Here is a 21,589-nt window from a genome sequence, read left to right as displayed (position 1 = left end):
CTGACTGAACCACCCAGCTGCCCCTTGACCTTTTTGTGAGTAAGAGTCCAGGAAGGTTGTTTTGGATTTTTCCCTCCCTCTGTCTTCATATCCAATACACATGCCTTAGGCTCCTCCAAAGTAGGTTAGGCTCCTCCGAAGTAGGCAGACACAAGTGTTGTTTGTCTCTAAAACGCTCCTTGATCTGTTCTAGGAGCTCACCCTTTCTTTTAGATAATAAGTCTGTGTATTACAGTGAGGTTTTCTTAGTTGTTATTCATCCTGCTAGAGCTTTTTCCAGTCTTCGCATTAGCATTTAAAAGAAGGTCAAGGGATTTTCATTGGTAACATCAGCTTGGCTATCTACCTTCTTTGTAACAGTATTATGTTACATGCAACATCGCTTCATCCACAACCTATCTTCCTATCACTTCCTGGGTCTGCTCATAAAATCAGAAGAAGAAATAATAAACTGAAGTGTATATATCTTTAGAAAATAGGCATTTGTTTATCTTGCTGAGACATTTGGTTATTTCCATAATTTATTTTATGGAGTGTTAGATATGATCGTGGATTTTAAAGCCTGCTTCTGTGAAATTTGAATGTATATTTCTCCTGAAGGTGTCTGGCAAAGTGTCTTAGCCAAATCCAATCCCATTCATACAGTTTTGTCCTCCTCTGGTTAGGGAGCACCTTGATTCCTGGATCTAGTCAGTGTGTCTCTGAAACTGTGTAAACAAGCCATATTGGAGAGTCTTGGCACCCTCCGGAGCCATGGCCTGCTCTGTCGCAGAGCCAAGCAGAGGGTCCTGCCTCTGCTTCATAAAGGAAGCACTCGAGAGGAGCGACCAATGTAATGAAACAAAAAGGATACGAGGGATTTAATTATCTTTCCAGTGAACTGTGTAATCATGCAGCTTTCTTCCAAATTTAAACAGCAGTTCTTGGACAGCGTGTAAAGGGAGTAGGATCAACACTGGGCATCCTCGTGACATCACTCGTGGAACATCAGGGTAGTGGCTATATTTTGGTATTCTCGGATACTGTTTACTTGATGTTGTTTTTTTTTTTAATGTTTATTTATTTTTGAGAGAGGGCGAGCAAGCATGAGCACACAAGCGGGGCAGAGGCAGAGAGAGAGTGAGGAAGACACAGAATCCGAAGCAGGCTCCAGGCTCTGAGCTGTCAGCACAGAGCCCAACGTTGGGCTCAAACTACGAACTGTGAGATCATGACCTGAGCTGAAGTCAGACGCTCAACCTACTGAGCCACCCAAGCACCCCTCTTTTTTTTTTTTTTTTTTTATTTATTTATTTATTTTATTTTTTAATATATGAAATTTACTGTCAAATTGGTTTCCATACAACACCCAGTGCTCATCCCAAAAGGTGCCCTCCTCAATACCCATCACCCACCCTGTCCTCCCTCCCAACCTGCCCTCCCTCCCACCCCCCATCAACCCTCAGTTTGTTCTCAGTTTTTTAACAGTCTCTAATGCTTTGGCTCTCTCCCACTCTAACCTCTTTTTTTTTTTTTTTTTTTTTTTTTTTTTCCTTCCCCTCCCCCATGGGTTTCTGTTATGTTTCTCAGGATCCACATAAGAGTGAAACCATATGGTATCTGTCTTTCTCTGTATGGCTTATTTCACTTAGCATCACACTCTCCAGTTCCATCCATGTTGCTACAAAAGGCCATATTTCATTTTTTCTCATTGCCACGTAGTATTCCATTGTGTATATAAACCACAGTTTCTTTATCCATTCATCAGTTGATGGACATTTAGGCTCTTTCCATAATTTGGCTATTGTTGAGAGTGCCGCTATAAACATTGGGGTACAGGTGCCCCTATGCATCAGTACTCCTGTATCCCTTGGATAAATTCCTAGCAGTGCTATTGCTGGGTCATAGGGTAGGTCTATTTTTAATTTTCTGAGGAACCTCCACACTGCTTTCCAGAGCGGCTGCACCAATTTGCATTCCCACCAACAGTGCAAGAGGGTTCCCGTTTCTCCACATCCTCTCCAGCATCTATAGTCTGCTGATTTCTTCATTTTGGCCACTCTGACTGGCGTGAGGTGGTATCTGAGTGTGGTTTTGATTTGTATTTCCCTGATAAGGAGCGACGTTGAACATCTTTTCATGTGCCTGTTGGCCATCCGGATGTCTTCTTTAGAGAAGTGTCTATTCATGTTTTCTGCCCATTTCTTCACTGGGTTATTTGTTTTTCGGGTGTGGAGTTTGATGAGCTCTTTATAGATTTTGGATACTAGCCCTTTGTCCGATGTGTCATTTGCAAATATCTTTTCCCATTCCGTTGGTTGCCTTTTAGTTTTGTTGGTTGTTTCCTTTGCTCCAAGCACCCCTCTTGATTTCGTGTTCTATACTTGCGAACTACTTCATGAAATGTCATGGCACCTTAGGAAAAAGGTGGAAGAGCCATCGCTTGAGGCTGCTGTATATCTGTTTAGAAGTTCATATGCAGTACAATATCTTTCAGATTGCAAACGGAGTAAGCATTTTTCACATTTGACGTCTTCACATGTGGTCTCGTTTACTCTCACACCTTCCAAGCAGACCTGCTCTGGGAGCACTAACTCATATCCACAGGGAAGCTTGTCCAAAGTCACTTCTCATCATAGATCTATGGAATTACAGAATCAATGTGTTTCTCCAGTTCACTTCCCCATTGGCTCTGAGAATCCCTTCCCATGTGCTCCTTCAGCTTTGCCTCACACTGGTCCTGCCGCAAGGAGGTGATCCCCTCCTTTCTGCTTTTGAGCAGCTTTCTAAAAGAACTTTGTAAGAGCAGTGAAATCTCTGTGCACTCACTGTAGCGATGGATGGAGTCCGTATTGACGCACATGATAACATGCCCGGCTTAACCTCTCTAATCTGGGAAACTCTCAAGTAAACCAGATTGCTTTTTTGGGATAGTATTAGTTTAAATACCCAGCAGATAAAAGCAGCCCTAAAACTTCATTAGTCCCTGCTTCACGAATTTCCTTTCTATGAACTCTGGGGAGCCTTTAGATGTGAAAATGGAGGCCATCAAATAGTGTCATTATGACCATCCTTACATACTCGCCAAGTCCTAAAAATGTGCAGAGCGTTGGGTTAGATACTGAAAGGTCAGTCGCACAAGAGACAACACATAAGAATATTAGGTAATAGTGCTTTACGTAGCTGAACCCCTATAATCTTCACTTGCTGTGAAGCAGGTCCTGCAAACAACATTGTTCCCATTTTACGGATGAAGAAAGCAGCAGAAATTTAACAAAGCAGCCCAAGGCTACCCGCTAGGAAGGAGCAGAAAAGAGGATTTGCACCCCACAGTGTGGCTTTGGAGCCCGTACTTGGCATGAGTCCACCAGAGTACATGGAAAACCAGTGGCGAAACCAAGTCTACAAAGTGTTAAACATAAGGAGCCGACTGTAAATCTAGCCCACATTCTGAAGGAGAGATGGCTTTCCAGGGGGGGATGAAACAGGGGTTATCTGTTCAGGGCTGTGAAGGATGGGTGGAGAGTTAGTGTATGGGAAGGGAGTGCAGGGTGGGCTCAGCAGAACAAAGAGGGTGTGTGCAAATGCAAGGCCAAGAAAGCTCAGAGTGCTTGAGGTACACAAATCAAACTAGAGTGACTGGAGCCTGGGTTTGTATATGGGATGGAGTGTGCAGGCTGGCTGAGGCTGGATTGTGGAGGATATGAGTCACAGCAAAGACCTAGGCCTGCAGAAAGCGTGACATTCCCCATGTGCATGTCGCAGAGAAAGGAATGTAAAAATAGTCTATCCAAGGCCAACTGAGAAGTTAACCTGGAGCCAGACTGAGAGGAAGAGATGGTTAGCCTGCGATTGTATTCAGTTCAGCCAGCTTAAAATAATTTCCCTCGCACCGTGCACAGTGTATACCAACAGTTTAGAGTAAAAGTGAACAAATTGAACACTTAACAATCCGCCGGCACCATTTTTTGTTGTTGTTTTTTTAAACAAGTGCCACAGAATTTCTCTTACAAGAGTTCGCTCCTTCAGAAGAATGTATTGAGGATAAATTGACCCAGTAAGACACATTGCACTGAGTTCAGGCAGCCCTCCATGTAGCCGATGGATCCACCAGGTGGCAGGCTTTACGATTCTCACCCTATTGTGGATTAAGTTATTTTTCCCGTCATTTACCATTTGCATGATCGTTAATGCTCTCAGTGAAATATTTGCACTCTGCATCTTGAGTGTCTGTAGTTCCTCCTTAGGGAAGTTTTCTGAGTGTATAGGTCAAGCAAACTGTCCTCTGCCATATATAGAAACAAGAAAGAGAAAACTGGGTTTGGTTTTTAATAGGGGAAGGGAACATCTGTACAGAATATAGTGATGTGCTCTGATTTAAAAACCCTGGCTGTAACATTTCTGATGAGATTTGTTCATCATTTATTTTTATTTCCTACAACGTTTATGCTATTTTTATATGTCTTCCGTTTCTTCTTGACAGTCTGATGCATCGATCATTCCCTATATTGTCCAGAGCCTGGTTCCTTCGCCACCACCCGTTAAGTCTGAGCCATCTACTCTGCCAGGGGCAGGAAAGGTGGCGGACGATCAGGTCACGCCATGCCTGTGAGGAGCAGGCAGTGGGGGTGAGGGGCAGAGAGCCAGGTGTGGGCTCTTAAGACAGGCTCTGTGACCCTGAGAAAGAAGGAAACTCAGCATCCCTGAATCTGTTTTCCTCATCTATAATGAAGGGTAACAATCCATTCTCACCTCACAAGGTCGTATTAGAAAAAAAAAGACAAAAACAAAACAAAACAGCCCTCATAATTTGGTGGTGAAAATAAAGTGACAGAATATATGGAAATAATGCTTTAATGCTCAAAATGTGCTTTAAAAAGGCTGAATGGCCTTGTTAGCCTCTTACAGATAAAGATAGAAAAACCAGTGGTGAATTATGCTAGAAAGGGTGGAATTGGATTCAGGCTCAGTGACGTGCACAGTGGGACAGCCCCAGTGGACATATGATGGCTGTCTGTGTCTACTCTGTGTATGAATGTGGAAAAGGATTGAAAGAATTGCAGTGAAAGATGAACTCCAGCCATATTTGTTACTTTTTCATTCACTTAAGGCATATAGGAGAAACTGAAATTGTAGTATGGCCTCCCTCAATTTGTGCAGAGAAGATCTCCTTCCACACAACCTCCGTTCATAGGCCTTTCATGCTTTTAAGCTGAATGTTCTGTTTAAACAAGAAATGGAATCAATCTTTGTCAGATAAGGGTTTATTTTCGAACTTTTGGCATTTGCATATAGAACGTACAGTTTGTTCTTGCAGAATATTTTTTTTCTTTTGTTCCAGTTCAAATCTTATTTTTTTTTTTTTACAATTACATTAGGTGTGAGATTACATGTTCTTAAATACACACACAAAAAAACCTCTAAAATCATTCATAAAATACTAAACTTACACGAAAGTGGATGTAAGACATGAACAGGTCATTTCCTAAAAAAAAATAGAAATGACCAAAATAAATGAGACAATGTCAAAGAATGAAGATTAAAACTCGTTGCAATTTATTCGTATAAAATTGGTAATGTGTTTAACATTAATACTCAGTTCTGACAAACCTGTGATAAGAAAAGTCTTTATGTGCTGCCAGCAAAAGTATGTATTGACATAAACTTTCTGGAAAATAGTGTATTAGTATATACTAAGAGTCTTTAAGAGGTTTAGGGCACCTGGATGGCTCAGTCCGTTGAGCGTCCAACTCTTGATAGCATCTCAGGTCATGATCCCAGGGTCATGGGATTGAACCCTACATTAGGTTCTGCACTGGGTGTGGAGCCTGCTTGGAATTCTCTGTCTCTCTCTGTCTCTCACTGTCTCTCTTTCTTTCTGTCTTTCTCTCCCTCTCCCCGCCCACACCGCCCCTCTTTCCCTTTCATGCACTTTCTCTCTCTAAAATAAAAATTAAAAAGTTTGGATAGACCCTTTGATTCACATATGTAATCTAAGGGAAATGACAGAGACTAGGACAATGATTTATGGAGGGTGATATTTATGGCAAGTCTTAAAAGAACTGAAATGTAGGAAATAATAGTAGTAGGAAAATAGTTGAATTTTGATTCACCCATCTCATGGAATATTATACAGCAAAAAAAAATTAAGTTTTTTAAAACTTTTTAATGTTTTTGAGAGAGAGAGAGAGAGAGCACTAATGGTGGGGGGTGGGGGGGGTGGGGAGAGAGGGAAACACAAAACCTGAAGCAGGCTCCATGCTCCGATCTGTCAGCACAGAGCCCTGCATGGGCCTTGAACCCACAAACTATGAGAATATGACCTGAGCCAAAGTTGGATGCTTAACCAACTGAGCCACCCTGATGCCCCCAAAATTATGTTCTTAATGACTATTCAGTGATGTGGGGAAGGTTTTTCAAGTTCTATAATGAGAAATGGAAAAACAACATAAAACTAAATATTAGATTAATTAAGATTAAAGTTGTTGACAACGTATGACTGTGTGCATGCGTAATACATACATGCCTAAAAAAAGATTAGGAAATATTCTGAAGTATTACCAGTGTTAGCTGGCAATAAGTTTCTCAATGATTTTTATTTTTACTTATACTTTACAATTTCTTCTTATAATGTCATGTATTACTTCCCAAATTGGAGCAGCGGGAGCTGGTGGTGGGGGTAGATGTTAACATTAAAACAATCAATCCCCATTGGTTTGGTCCCTGCCCCCACCATACTTAACTCCCCATCTCTTAGTACCACTTACAGCTGAATTGCTAGGCGTTTTTTGGGTATAGAACTTTTAAAAGACCCTGCTCCTTATATTTCTTATCTTTTTGAGGTAATCGGGGCCATCTGTGACTTTGAAAGGACATGTTTTTCCCCTGGTTATTAAGAAATTCAAGAAGAAGTCATTAATGCTGCAGCAAAGGGGATCAGTTCTACCACCTGCCCAGGGCGCCCCTCAGCCTAGCTTCTGACTCCACTCTTCTGTCGACCTCCAGGGCCTGCCCGGCAAGCCCTGTCCCAGCAAGCCCTGTCCCAGCACTGAGTGAAAGTCCCAGAATTCTACCAGGAGTTACCTCCCCATACATGACCTGGTTAAAGAAAGGCTGTTTTGTACTCGCTGGCGTAAACTTCCCAGCTCTGCAAGCTGACAGGTTTTATGGTGCCAGCAAAGGAATCTTTTAAAATAATTAAAAATAAAAGTCTCTTTCAGTTTTGCTGGTCTATGATTTCTAGGTCAAAGGAAAAACACAAAAAGGAGAAAAAAGAAAAATAAATCAACCAACAACAGACAGCCCCTGGGCTCATTTATACTTAACTACATATGGATGAAGATCACTGTTGTTTATAGAGTCCTTTGCCTCTGTCATACTTGGTGCTGCAGGCTTTACAAACTCCATCCCGGGTAATCCACGCATGAGCCCCTGTGAGATAGGTGTGATTCTACTGCTGGATAGTGCAAGTGTTTGAGGCACAGAGAGGAGAAGCAACCTGCTCAGGGCATAGAACTTGGATTGAACCCACATCTGTGGAGTCCAGAGCCTGCCCTCTCAAAGAATCCGGACATTTTGCCTTCGTGTTCTGTCAGGGTGCCACTGCTTAAAAGGCTATTTAGACATGGAAGGCTCTTGTATGTATGTCCTCATGTATCTTTATTTGTTTTTGAACGTGCTTTCCCACTTCTGATCCCGTGTGCTCCCAGATTTTCCCTTTAATAGCACCCCATTTTTTTTTATAGAGTGGAAATAAGGTCTCAATCACCACCACCCCATTTGAAAACACATCCATCAAAACGGGACCAGCCAGGAGAAACAGCTGTAAGAGCCGGATGGTGAGGCGGAGCAAGAAATCTAAGAAGAAAGAAAGTCTAGAAAGGTTAGTTAAAGCAGGATTTTTGTGGGGTTTTAATATGCCCATGTTGGACGAAAGTTACTCCTTAATTTAAACAATTATATATGGGAAAGACTCATTTTTCTGTGAGAAATTTGGTGCTGTGGTTCAAATACTAATACATTAAAGTTCACATTCATAACAGCATTTTTCACAGTGAAAAGATTTCCATAGTTAGATCGCAGAAGAATTCAGATTGCATTTTTTTTTTTCCTGTATGAGTACCATGACCAGTGCTTTGCTGTTTGTTGGATTTCAGGTGAGTTGAATGTGAGGCCCCAGACCTTCAGGCAGTTTTTAGCATTAAATGTACACTCAGTAATGTCTTTTACATTATCTGAGAACAAACGATTGCTTTTTTTTTTTTTAACAATTGCTATTTTTTTAAATGCCAGATACTCTAAAATAACTATATCTAAAAAGCATCCACATAAGCTTAAAAATAAAGGTTTTTGCTTTACTGACTGCAGATGTAACTGGCTTACACATTTGCAATCTGGGAGGCGCTGCGAGTCCTTTTGTACTCTCTGCAGACGCCGGCAAGATGCGTGTGTGTGTTTCTGGTGGGGACATTTCTTGCCAGGCACCTGTCTGGATGGGCTCGCCATGTGACACCACAGCAGCATCCCCGTTTGGCCCGCTTGGATCTAATGTGTCTGATCGTAGTAAGAGGGGTTTTGATGACAGAAATGTGGAGAAAGAAGCAAATGAAAAAGGGGTGCTTATTCACTCCAGGAAAGACAAAGTCCTGCAAGAAAGGAAATGGAATGATGCTTCGCATGGCCTAGCTGTGAACAGTGTTTAGAATATAAAAGAAAAGCTCCGCCTCTTTTCTAACTGAAAGTTTTGTTTTAGCTCTAGAGGGAGGCGTAGAAAAGGGGGAAGTGTATTTGGTCAGAAGGTGGAAGGGGGTTGTGTAAGAGCCTAACTCTCATCTTCTGTCCTAGGAAATCAGTAGATCGTTTCTAAAATTGAAAAACGAAAACTTAACAAGATTACTTAGCAATATGCAGACAAATAGGAGAAGTAGCTAAAGGAGTAGAAAGCGGTTTCTCTGGGGAGTGGGCCAAGGGCCGAGCAGGGGAGTTGCTGTCTGTCATTAGGAACTTGATAAAATGATTTCATTGTTTAACCCAAGTACATTTATTGCATTTATTAAACTCAAATAAAGCACACACACGAATTCTGAGGTGCGGTCTTTTGTATTAATGACTGATTCATACACTTTTCTTAAAGTGTGCTTTAGATTTTGATTGTGCTTTAAGTTAAACAGAACACACTGTTTCAAAGGGGTGTAGCAGCATGTAAACCTTTGCTTAAGCTCTCTGGCGGGGAGTGAGGCTTGCCTGACCTTAAAGGTGAAAGAGCTCTCTACAGCCACGTGTACTTCTAAGTCATCAGAAGCTTTTTTTTCCCCCCTTTAAGATAAGCTTGTTGAGCACTAAATACTCACTTGCTTCTGCTGCAGCTATATAGTGTGTGGTGCCCTGCTGATATGATAAGCTTCAGCTCACCTTTGTCACTTTTTCTATGTAAATGTACCGCCTACATGGTCATTAGGAATATTCAAGAGCCCACAGTAGAATAAGCACAGCAAACAGCTGTGGGTACAAAACACCCTCCTCATAACCCTGACAGATAAATAAATGAATATATATTTCCTATGTTTTCTATTCTTCCTATTTTGTCGCTTCTTCTTAAAGTATTCGGAATTAAGAGAGCTTCCGTTGTACATTAGCAAAGACCCTTCTTTTCTGAGTCATAAGGTTGTTAATATGGGAGTGGGAACCTACACCTTAGTGTGGGGTCTGACACCGTGTCACTGTGCTGGCACAGAGGTGTGAAACTGAGTACACCCACATTGTGGGGAGACAGAGGGGCTCTCTATGTAGAATCTGATTCCTTTGCTTTTATTTCCGCTCTAGAAGGAGATCCCTTTTTAAAAAACTAGCCAAGCAGCCTTCTCCTTTACTCCACACCAGCCGAAGCTTCTCCTGTTTGAACCGGTCCCTGTCATCAGGGGAGAGCCTCCCAGGCTCCCCAACGCACAGCTTGTCTCCCCGGTCCCCCACGCCCAGCTATCGCTCCACCCCTGACTTCCCATCAGGTGAGTGAGTCTTCTGGCCCAGACAGTAGGGGAGAGGTGGGAGGAGGTCAGAGTCACTATCCGAGCTCCTGAGGGATGGGAGGCTTATTCCAGCGTAATGAAAGAAGGTGTAAATGAAAGGATAGTCATAAGATACGTCTATTTAGACCATTAAGGCAGGAAATACAGGGTTGAACCCTGATGTGGGGGGAGATTTACCTGAAAAGCATTTTTTCAATAGAGTTAGATGCTAAGACAATTTGCTGACCTTGATCTGACCTGACCTACAACCATTTGGGTTGGAAGCATGGAAAGAAAAGGGATGGAGTCCATTGCTCATGGCTTTTTGTTTCCCACCCCCAGGTACTAACTCCTCTCAGAGCAGCTCCCCAAGCTCTAGTGCTCCCAATTCCCCAGCGGGGTCAGGACACATCCGGCCCAGCACCCTACATGGTCTGGCCCCCAAACTCAGCGGACAGCGCTACCGTTCTGGAAGGCGGAAGTCGGCTGGCAGCATCCCCCTCTCCCCACTGGCCCGGACCCCCTCTCCAACACCACAGCCCACCTCCCCTCAGCGGTCACCATCCCCTCTGTTGGGACACTCGCTTGGCAATTCCAAGATCGCTCAAGCTTTTCCCAGCAAAATGCACTCCCCTCCCACCATCGTCAGGCATATCGTGAGGCCCAAGAGTGCAGAGCCCCCGAGGTCCCCACTGCTCAAGCGCGTGCAGTCAGAGGAGAAGTTGTCTCCCTCCTATGGCAGCGACAAGAAGCACCTGTGTTCCCGCAAACACAGCCTGGAGGTGACCCAGGAGGAGGTGCCGAGGGAACAGCCTCCGCGGGAAGTGACCTTGCAGAGCCTGGAGGAGAATGTGTGTGACGCCCCTTCCCTGAGCCGCGCCAGGCCTGTGGAGCAAGGCTGTCTGAAGCGTCCTGTCTCCCGGAAGCTGGGGAGACAGGAGTCTGTGGATGAGCTGGACCGAGAGAAGCTCAAGGCCAAGGTGGTGGTGAAGAAGCCAGATGGTCTCCCAGAGAAACAAGAACCCCACCAGAAATCCCATGGACTTGGGAGTGATTTAGAAAACCTCTCTACTTTTAGGCTGGAAGAGAGAGAGAAGAAAATCTATCCAAAGGCTTTAGAAAGGTCAAATCATTTTGATAACAAAGTGGCCTTGCAGGAGGCCCCATCCGTGGGCAGCCTGCTGAAAGGGGCTCTTCACAAGCAGGCCAGCATTCGGGCCAGCGAGGGAGTGACCTCGGAAGGGGCAGCAGCTGGCCATGGCCCGGCACCTGGGGACCACAGCCAGGGCATCTGTGACTTCAAGCGCACCTCTGCTCCTGGCACCCTCCAGGACACTCTCTGCCACTCGGCTGATAGGTCCAGCTCTGGGAAGGGTGAAAACACGGAGAAGGCCTCCCAGGCCAAGGAGTGTCTCCGATGTGAGAAGTTAGACAGCAAACTGGCCAACATCGATTACCTCCGAAAGAAAATGTCACTTGAAGACAAAGATGACGGCCTGTGCACTGTGCTCAAGCCCAAGATGACGTCTAGTGCCCACGAAAGCCTGCCCGGGAACCCCGTCCGGTCCATGGGTGGACAGCAAGAGGCCCCAGTGGCCTCTGAGAGCCGAGCATTCATGAGCAGTGCCCACACGGCTCAGATCAGCACTGTCTCCTTTGTCCCTCTCAAGGCACTAGCTGGGCGGGTGGATGGTGGAGTAGAGAAGCCGGGCTTGGTTGCTCCTGAGTCACCCGTCCGGAAAAGCCCTTCTGAGTATAAACTGGAAGGTAGGTCTGTGTCCTGCCTGAAGCCAATTGAGGGCACTTTGGATATTGCTCTCCTGTCTGGACCTCAGGCCTCCAAGACAGAGCTGCCTTCCCCGGAGCCTGCACAGAGCCCCAGCCCGACCAGTGATGTGAGGCCCTCTGTGCCACCGGCTCTCCCCAGCACTGGGGGCAAGAAGGGTGAGACAGCGGGTCAGAGGGAGCCTTCCCCTGCTGGCTTCAGGATTAATAAGTCCTACCTGCTGGAGCCCCGGTTCCCACCCCCCAGTCGGGGTCTCCAGAATTCACCAGCAGCTCCCGTGCCTTGCTCTGACCCAGAGCTAAAGCGGGATAGGAAAGCTTCCCATGCAGCCAAGAGCACAGTGACAGTCATGGAAAGCGATCCCCAGCGGAGAGAGGGGGGCCCCAGCAAACACCAAAACCATAGCCCTGACACCAAACTCCTCCCCTCCCTGGGGTTGAACCCCCACAGCGCGGACCCATCCAGGTCACGCAGCCTGCTGCTGCCTGAAGGTACCGCCTCAAGAGAGAAGCCGAGTGGGAGGGAATCCTCTGAAAGGGGCCCTTCCACGGCCAGAAGCGAGCGGTCCGCTGTGAGACCTGACTCCCACAGGGATACCTCTGTGGAGTTGTATCCTCCAGAAGCTGCTAAAACCAGTGACAATTCCAGAAATCTCCCCTCTGGGGAAAGGACCCGTCCAGATTCCTACACTCAGACCCAAGCCCTGGAGAAAGCATGGGTACCTTGTGGGAAAACAAACCACAGAGATGGCCGAGATGAGGTGAGGCCCCTGGCGAGGGAGGACTCCTCTTTGAAGTCAGCAGGGACTCCTCGTGAGAGGGAGCTGGGCAGAGGAAGAGGTGGCCCGGAACCCCAGCTAGAAGCTCCTCCCAGCCGGTGGTCCCTGCAGCCACCGGGCACTGAACGTGGGAAGGAAGCCCAGCTCTCTGCTTTCCCATCCTTGCCGAAAGACGGTCCCAAGGAACCGGAAAGGAAAGAACAGCCTCTACAGAAGCACGTCAGCAGCAGCTCTCAGCCCCCGCTGGTGACCAAAGAACTGCCCAGCCTGGCCACTCAGCAGCACTGCAGCTCCCCAAGCCACTCCTCAGGCAGAGAGCCGGGGGGCAAGCCCTGTACTACAGAGCCCAGCCTGGGCCTCCAGGGCCCTCCCAGGCCCGCTGCAGTGCATGGTGAAAGCAGCAGCCCCAAGTCTGGGCCTGGCCCCGACTCCAGCCCCGCAAAGTCTAAGCACCCTGACAGGGCCCTCTCCTCCCAGAAGCCAAGCGTTGGGCCTGCAGCAGTCAGAGAGGCTGCGGCCCAGCCGCAGGTTGGCCCCAGCCGAGAGGGGAAGGACAGCAGTAAGGGTGTGCTGGAGGCCTTCCCTGCCCTCCCAGGCTCCCAGAACACAGCCACCAATGCGATTAGCCAGGGAGGAAGTGGACCCTCAGTTCCGCTGCTCACCGAAGGGGGTCCTCTAGACCCTAAGCTAAAAGCCACCAGTGGCAGGCGGTCCCCAGAGGCACCAGAGAAGCCCACGCATCTACCGCAGCAAGGACACCCAGGAGGGGGTGAATCCGCGGACCAGAAAGTTGCCCCTGTCAGTGAAAAGCAAAACGTGTCTCCAAAGCACCCCAAACCATCCACTGTGAAAGATTGCCCCGCTGTGTGCAGACAGACAGACAGGAGTCCAAGTTCACAGGCTGCCACCGCCATGGACAGGAAGTCTGAGGGGAAGAAATGCACTGAAGCACTTTACGTTCCAGCAGACGGCGGGAAGCTTGAGGCCAGCCTTTCCCCGGCACCCGGCGAGGCCCGGCCAAAAGGCCCAGAGAGGCCGGCAGCTGCTGTGGGGAAAGGCTTGCCAGAGGCCAAGGGGAAAGTGCTGAGTCCCCAGAAGCCGCTGACTGAGGCAGGCAAGCCCAGCGGCATGAAACGGTCGCCCTCGGCCACCGGACAGAGTTCTTTTCGATCCACTGCTCTCCCAGAAAAGTCGCTGAGCTCCTCCTCCAGCTTTCCTGAGGCCAGACCCGGGGCTCGAGAGGCTGCTGCAGCTAGCGGTGACGCGTCTTTGGCCAAGGCCAGCGGGGCTGCGGCTAAGACCCTGCCCGGGGGCGATGGCAGAACCCACATGACAAAGAGCGACTCTCTGCCATCCTTTCGGAGCTCCACCGTCACCCTGGAATTGCACCACCCCAGCCCGCCTGTGGCAGGGGGAGCCGGCCACCGGGACAGGGCCCTGTCGGTATCTGCCACCACAGGAGAAACCAAAGGCAAAGAGCCTGTCGCAGCCCTGCCCTCTCAGACTAGGAAACAGAGCGTGGGCAGAGAAGTGACCAAGGCATCCCCAGCTCCAAACCCTGACCGGCCCATCGCCCTTTCTTCTGAGAAGGACTTTGTGGTGCGGCAGAGGCGGGGGAAAGAGAGTTTGCGTAGCAGCCCGCACAAAAAGGCCTCGTAACGGGGCAGGCCCCAGGCCGGACTGGGGAGACCCGACCTGAATGTGTACCTGAGTCTTGACTACCTTGTGAAGCCAGCACTGTGTGGGAACGCCCGCCGGGCAGAGCCTGGAGCCCCTAGGCAGAGGGGGAGAGGGAGAGAGAGACAGAAAGAGGGGACCTTCTTCCAATTGCCTTCCCAATTGTAACCCATAACACTGTTACCAGAGAGGGTTTGTACGAAAAACGAAAACAACAACAATAAAGAAACACCTTTACAGTGGAGGGTTGTTGAGGATAAAGATTTTCTCTGTAAATACCTAGCAATGTGTTTGGTTTGGGATGTAGAGTGATACCTTGCTGCTGATGGCGTTGTTTACCACAGCTTTTTCTTTTCTTCTCTTTTCTTTTTTTTTCCAGTAGGATTTTTGCTTTACCACTTATCATCACATAGTAATGAAGCAAAATGGTTAAAACCGGGTGTATGTAAAAGTATGGATACACTCATACTCGTGTGTATATACACATCCACCCACATGTTTTGGTCTATGGTTTCAGAGAATATTTCAAGACTACATTTTTCTAAGTTAAAACATTCTGAGTAGAGTTCAAGATGAAAGAAAGCCCTAAATACAGTAGATGGTGAGTTTGTGTGTGTCTTTTTCACCCAAGATTTTGAGAGTACTGTATCTGCCTACCTAGATTTCCAGATCTTAAAGCAAGAACTACTCTAATCACTGCATTTGGACTCTTCCTCCATTAGGAATGGCCGGAACAAGCAGAGCTAACCATATTCATGTCACAGTCATCGCAGTGGACACTTGATCTTGGGTCCAACTGTCTGAAAGGCCAGTTATCCTTGTCTGTGGGTATATATGTCGGGTCTTCACCCTGGGTGTAGTGGAGGCTATAAACACACGTCAGCTTTATTTCTCTCACTTTCCCTTCTTTTCACGCTCTTAAACTCAGGCCTTGATGCTATGAGTCACTAGTCCAAGAAGCACACATTTTGTAGTAGTCTTGTGCCAGCCCTGCTCTTGAACAAAAAGGAAAATTACTGGCCACACGCAGATCCAATAGTACTTAAGTTGAGTAATAAGCATCAGGCATTGGAAGAGGTTTTAAATTTGCATTTTTGAGGGAAAGGGGGGGTGGATTTTGGCATCATAGCATATATATTAATGAATAATCAGGACATCAGATACATTTTAATACATAGCTGGGGCCTTATGTTGTAGATGAAGCTTGCTGTTTTTAGCAAGTTCCTGGGTTTCACATTCATTTCTGATGCATCGAGTAGCTCCATACATTTCATAACATGATCTCTTTATTTGTATGCAAAAAAAAAAATACCGTATTAATAAAGAGCAGCGTTTTTTAACAAAAAAGACTTGGTGGAGCTATTTGGTGCTTGAATGTGACTGTCCTTTTTACTTTTGCTAAGCCTTATTTAAATTTTGTATACCATGGAATATGTAGACTTCGTCAAATCATTTTAGTGCTGAGGGGGTTTTTGTTTGTTTTTGTTGCAGTTGTCCTGGAGGCTTGTTTTGTATTGTAAGACGGCACTTGCTGACCTAAGTACTAAGGCACTAAGAGAAAATACACACAGATAAGTATTTATAAGATGTTTGGGATCCATAGCAGGATTTTCTGTTTTGTTTCTCAAGAGGGAAAACAATTACCAATAAATACAAATTCAGCACCCAAACCCCCTCGGATGTCTTAGTATCTAAATCATTCATCTAAAGCACAGCCTGTGGATTGTAAATTATTTAGCAGGGCTGTAAACCCTGCTCCAAAAACAAAGGCATCACTTAACTGACTGCTGGGTTGTCCTTCCTTGTAAAATGAGTTGGCAAACAGAACAAAAAGTCCCCCCCCTTGCCCCTGTTTTCCGCCCCCCGCCCCCGTGTAGTTTTAGCCATTCCCCATCACTACGTTGTGAAATGGTAGAAGAAACGCATATTTTAGAAGAACTTAAATGGGTTTCCAAAGTGGTCTCAACATTTATAATTCATATCTGTGTTTGGCAGTTGTCATAACCCAATCATCTGTACTCAGACATCACGACAGGTGTGTCGGGGAGGGAGTTCATGGTTTACAGCCTTTGCTTTTTAACTGTCCAGTTTCCTTTAAAGCACAACTAGCTGCTTGTTTACAAATGATATTTTTATGTATATTTTGTATAGTGTATTATCATTTTGGCCAAATATGTTTTTGCATTTTGGATGGGTAAAGAGTACTTAAGGTTGCATTCATGTAATACCTGTCTGTTGTTGTAAACCTCTCCAATCAGCTGGTAGAAATTCTCCTGTGTTCTATTTGGTCAGTCTCCTGTGATTGTAAGATGTGCTCCTTGGTAGTACTCCCAGCTGTAGATTTACCAGCTTAAAAGTTTGTTAGGATCTGTGCAATAAAGTGTTTGCAGTCTTATTTTCTCTAAGAAATTCCCTATGGATGTCATAATTGTTGTATATTGAACAAATATTTATACTTATGCAGTTGCATAACATTGAAATAAAAATTTAGCATGAAAAGATAATGACTAATGTTTTTCTTATAAAGTGTTACTGAATATTATTGTGTATTATGGGAAGCATGGGTTTTTTGCAGGTTGCTTTTTGTTAATTGGACTGGTTTGCTTTTTTTTTTTTTTTTTTTTTTTTTTTTTTTTTTTTTTTTTTTTTTTTAGCTTACACAAACATGTTCTATTCTTGAAGATTAAGCCTCCCTATAATGCCTTCCTACGTTTTGTACCAACCTTATTCCTTGGCCGCAGAAGTTACCAGCTTCCACACCAAGGTCACTATCTTTTTTACGGTCTCTTCCTCAGTGAAACCATCTCCTTCAATTCCCCTATTATCTCCTATTACCTTCCTCCATCAGTTACCAATCAGTTACCACTGTGCCCTGTCATCTTGCATTTCCTCCTTTCCTGTGTGTTTTCTCGTCATCAAAAATCACCGAAACTGGCAGGAAGGAAAGAAGCAGCCTAACATTTATTTTCTGCCTTATATATATAAATATGTGCATAGTGCTGGGCAAGATGCTTTTCAGCTACCATCTCATTTGAGCCCCAAACCAGATGATAGTGGCATCCCCGTTTTACAGATGAGGAAGCAGGCCCAGACAGGCTCTGCTGTTTGTTTAATATACACCCTGTAAAGAGAATTTGGATTAGAATCCAGATTTTTTCTGGCTGCAAAGCTCTTGACCTTTCTAAACATTACCAGGTGTCATGTAATTGAATTCAGATCTAGGCTCCTCTGTGAATGATCTAAGCCATCTCATTGTCTCTTTCTTTACATGCAGAAAAATCATATGGTGCAAAATTACACGTTTGGTGATCGGTGGGAAACCACGAGCCAAGGAAGCTAATTATTCTCTGTAGTAGGGCTCCTTTATTAATTCTAATTCATCAGCAGGCAATTTTCCATCTAGCATCTGGGGATTCATAACACAAATGTCACATGAAAAAGTGCAGCTTTATTAACTATAGAAATTTGCTTCCTCTGTATCGGCCAGGCCTTAAGGAACTCAATGGTCAGGCAACACTCTAAATCTATTTACCCGTCTATCGGTATGGGTTGAACTCATGGCTCAAAGTGATCATTTGTGTTCCTCCTGTCTTCTACCTCTACCCTAGTGAATATTACATCTTCTGTATCTACAAAAGCTAGAAATGCCCAAAATGCGTTGTTGAAAGTCAGTTTCATGACTTTTTGCATATGGAAAGTCAGTCAGTCTGGCTCAGGTTCAAGTTCTCTGACAGTTCCGACTCCTTGGACCCGGGACGGGAATCTTAGCAGCAATCCTCACAGAAAAGCAGCATCCTCCTACTGATTTCTGGGATGTGTGTTCCAAAAGACAAGATGGCCATCTCTTGTCACAGGCTGGCCGCGGGACTCTGTCCCAACACGTGGATGCAGGCAAGCACGTCAAAAAGGGAACCTGCTCCCAAATCTGTCGTTCCCTATGTATTTGGTGACCTGCCAGTCAAGTCCGTTCAGACACAGAGAAAAGAAAGATATGTTGTATATGATTACTAGGTACTGCCCCATACCACTTTACAGAAAGTCTGGTAACATTGTAAAGCGGAAAGCCTCTCACAAATACTCATCTGCTGTTTCATTACCCACTGCCCGGAGATGGCTGTCAGTAGCCAGGAGGTGAAGAATGAAGATGCTTACGATGCCTGAAGCAAGCATGTTGCATTTACTGCGTCTTCATATGTCAGGCTGGCATCACCATATCCTCCAGCTCTAACCTGTCTCCAGAAAAATCCTTTGCCTGAAAATTCTGCGCTTTGGAATACACGCGCTGTGTTACACAGTGCTGTGCCGAAGTGACTTTCCCAGGCTGGAGACAGATTTCTACTTTTTGGGACTAGGTGCCCATCCACATCCATCCGTGTGATGCTGTCCCTGTAGTGCAAGTCCCAGCTCCTCGGCCTGCTGCTCTGTTCACATGGACATCCTTAGAACAAGCGTGGCTGTCTGACCTCAAAGAAAAAGAGCAACTGGTGAAGCTTGGGCTTGACCGTTTGGATTTAAAAACGCAAAGCCTTGGGGCACCTGGGTGGGTCAGTGGTTAAGCGTCCTGATTCATGGTTTCAGCTCTTGTCATGATCTCCCAGTTGATAAGTTCGAACTGCACTGCAGCCAGCATATAGCCTGCTTGGGAGTCTCTTTTTGCCTTTCTCTCTGCCCCTCACCTGCTGGCTTTCCCAATCAATCAATCTCCCTCTCTCTCTCTCAAAATGGATAAATTAAAAAATGTATATTTTATTTTTTTTTAACATTTATTTTTGAGAGAATGAGACAGAGCATGAGTGGGAGAGGGACAAAGAAAGAGGAAGACACATAGGCTCCAGGCTCCAAGCTGTCAGCACAGAGCCCCATGCGGGGCTCAAACTCACAGACCGTGAGATCAAGACCTGAACCAAAGTTGGACACCCAACCAACTGAGCCACCCGGGCACCCCTAAAAAAATTATTTTAATAAAGTAAAAATAAAAACACAAAGCTTTAGAAAAAGATTGCCTCCTTTTTTGCTATCTGTAAATTCTCACATCCAGTGACCTCTTTATTCTTCTTGCACCTTTGTGAAAAAGCAAAAAAGTCTTTAAAAAACAGCAAAACTCATTGCATAACATGGTCATTGAAGGCGAATTAGAAATACAGAAGAGAAGAAAAATGAATCCCTGCCATCCAACCAGCCGCTCATCATTCTTCAATTTATATAGGTTTTTAATTTTTTCAAAAACCTGAAATAATAGTGGAGGTGAGGTTTGCTGACCTCTTCTGTTTAGTATTGAATCACAAATATATTTCAATGTCTATAAATATACTGTGCAATATTGTTCATAATGGCTACATGGCATTTCACTTTATGGGTGTGCTATATTGCTTTCATTCACATGCACGTGCATAGATAGCCGAGAGCCTCTGATGCAGACGATTGGGTCGTCCCACCAATTCTCAGCCGGCTTATGCCTGAGTTCATTTAATTTATCCCCACACTTCCTTTTATCCCCCCTCCCACCCTCTAGGCAGCCATGTTAATTCATGGTTTATCTTTTTGTGTTCTTAGAAAATACTGGTATATTGTTTTGTATGCGTGTATTTTTAATTTATAAAAGCTATGTTAATATGTCATTTTGGGTTGTTTTTTTTTCCCCATCAAGCTCTCTCTCTTGGCCCAGAAACTGGCCCCTGTACCTGAAGGGGGAGGAGAGACCGAAGACAGTGGCAGACCACTCCAGATTGGTAGGTGGCAGGTTTAATAAGCAAGGAAACTTACATATGAGGCTTGCCTTGGGTGGCCCCAAGACAAGTAGATCGCTACACCCATGTGCTAGAATCTTAACAGTTTATATATAGAGGCCATAACTGGGTTCAGTCACGTGTACCATCCAGATCAACAGAATGTTGCTTTCTTAAGGCTGCTTCTGGAAACCAGCTCCCACTCTGGGAATGGGAGGGGGGGGGGGTGCGTAGAGTGTACATTCCAAGGACAGGGGAGGGCATGAGGAGCCTCTGATTGCCCAGATCCTGCTCATGTGTCAGCCAGTAGTCCTGTCCTCTTGATGACCTCCTCCAACACTGTATGTTTAAGATTCAAGTACATTGCCATGGCTGTATCTAATCCATTGCTTGTGACTACTGTATCATACCCATGGTGGGCATCTTCTACACTTATCTACCCATTTTCCTAGTGATGAACACTCAAACTGCTTTGAACTTCCCCCTCCATAATGTTGCACTAAATATCATTGTGGAGATGTGAAATTTTCTTGGGAAATACACCCTAGCAGAATTCGTGGGCCACATACTTAATTGGACTAATTGTTGTCAGAGGGTCCTAGAATGGCTACACTAGTCTATGTCTGTAAGCCATGCATGCAGTTCCTACAACCCCACATCCCACCGGTGCTTTTATCCAGCTCTTCCTTTTTTGCCAGACTAACAGATCGAAACCTTTATCTCATTTTAAGTTATATTTCTCGATTTCCTAGTGACACCAACAGGTTTCTAATGTTGTTATCCCACCCAAGAATATAGAATATCTCTGCATTTGTTCAGATCATCCCCTAATTTATTTGGTCATGTGTCTATTGTTGGCTATTTAGGTTGTTTTCAAAGACCAGATAAAGAGAAAAAGGGAGACCCAAGCTGTTTATAAAGCCCATGAAAGAACACGAAGGGAGAAGGAGTAGACAGATGGCTACACCAATGGCCACCTGCCTTCTTACCTTTGTGGCTCTAATACCTTGTCTTGAACAGTCAAATGCTTAGAGGATATTATCAAAATTTGGGGGGATGAGAGGAGGAAGTTCACTGAAGTTCACTGTTTAATCTTTCATGAACAGTCTTTCATAATGGCTTTTAAAAATAGTCTGTGTAGATTAGTTCTTTCCTTTTTTAAAATACGCAATATCCAGTAAATGATTTCATATCGTAAGTAATGGGATGGAATGGGAGTGGGGGACAGGGCATAGGTGGGAGAGCAGGGGAGGTTAGCAGCAGAGTCTTGTGGCCTGGAAGTTGTGGCAAGAGACTAACAGGCTTTCTGCCCAGGATGTCTCACCCTTGGATTTGAAGGCTTCTTAGCCCCTTATTCCCATTTTGTTACAAAATTTCCTCTTATAGAAAATGGAGCAGTTCTTCAACTCATTCGATGCATGGAGCCTTATATATGACTCTGCCATTGGTTGATAACACTTAAGTTTAAGGAAGTATATTTTGCATGAAATCATTTGGAGTAGAATCCAATGCCAACCCCAGTCTAACCAAATTCCAATATCTGGCGATGGGGCAGGGCGGCGGGTAGAGGAATCTGTTTGATAATGAATGCCCAGATGTTTCTGGTGATAAACCACTATCTAGGAGCCACACCTGCCTG

At 45.3% G+C, this 21,589-nt stretch overlaps 1 protein-coding gene across 16 annotated transcripts in view; it reads left to right on the top strand.

Moving 5' to 3' along the window:
• The window catches only part of MAST4 (microtubule associated serine/threonine kinase family member 4), a 563,317-nt gene extending 546,589 nt beyond the window's left edge, over positions 1-16,728 (top strand). For all 16 annotated transcript variants that reach the window (XM_053907302.1, XM_053907300.1, XM_053907299.1 and 13 more), the window contains 3 exons: positions 7,725-7,861; positions 9,802-9,983; positions 10,326-16,728. In XM_053907302.1, the coding sequence (XP_053763277.1) occupies positions 7,725-7,861; positions 9,802-9,983; positions 10,326-14,206 (4,200 nt within the window). In that variant the 3' untranslated portion in view covers positions 14,207-16,728. The remainder of the gene's footprint in view (positions 1-7,724; positions 7,862-9,801; positions 9,984-10,325) is intronic.
• Positions 16,729-21,589: the final 4,861 nt, after the last annotated feature.

This window comes from Panthera pardus, unplaced genomic scaffold (assembly GCF_024362965.1).
Source record: "Panthera pardus isolate Hobbes unplaced genomic scaffold, ASM2436296v1 HiC_scaffold_2, whole genome shotgun sequence".
NCBI classification, from domain to species: domain Eukaryota; kingdom Metazoa; phylum Chordata; class Mammalia; order Carnivora; family Felidae; genus Panthera; species Panthera pardus.
Note: the sequence above shows the minus strand (reverse complement) of the source record. Positions and strands in the feature narration are given on the sequence as shown.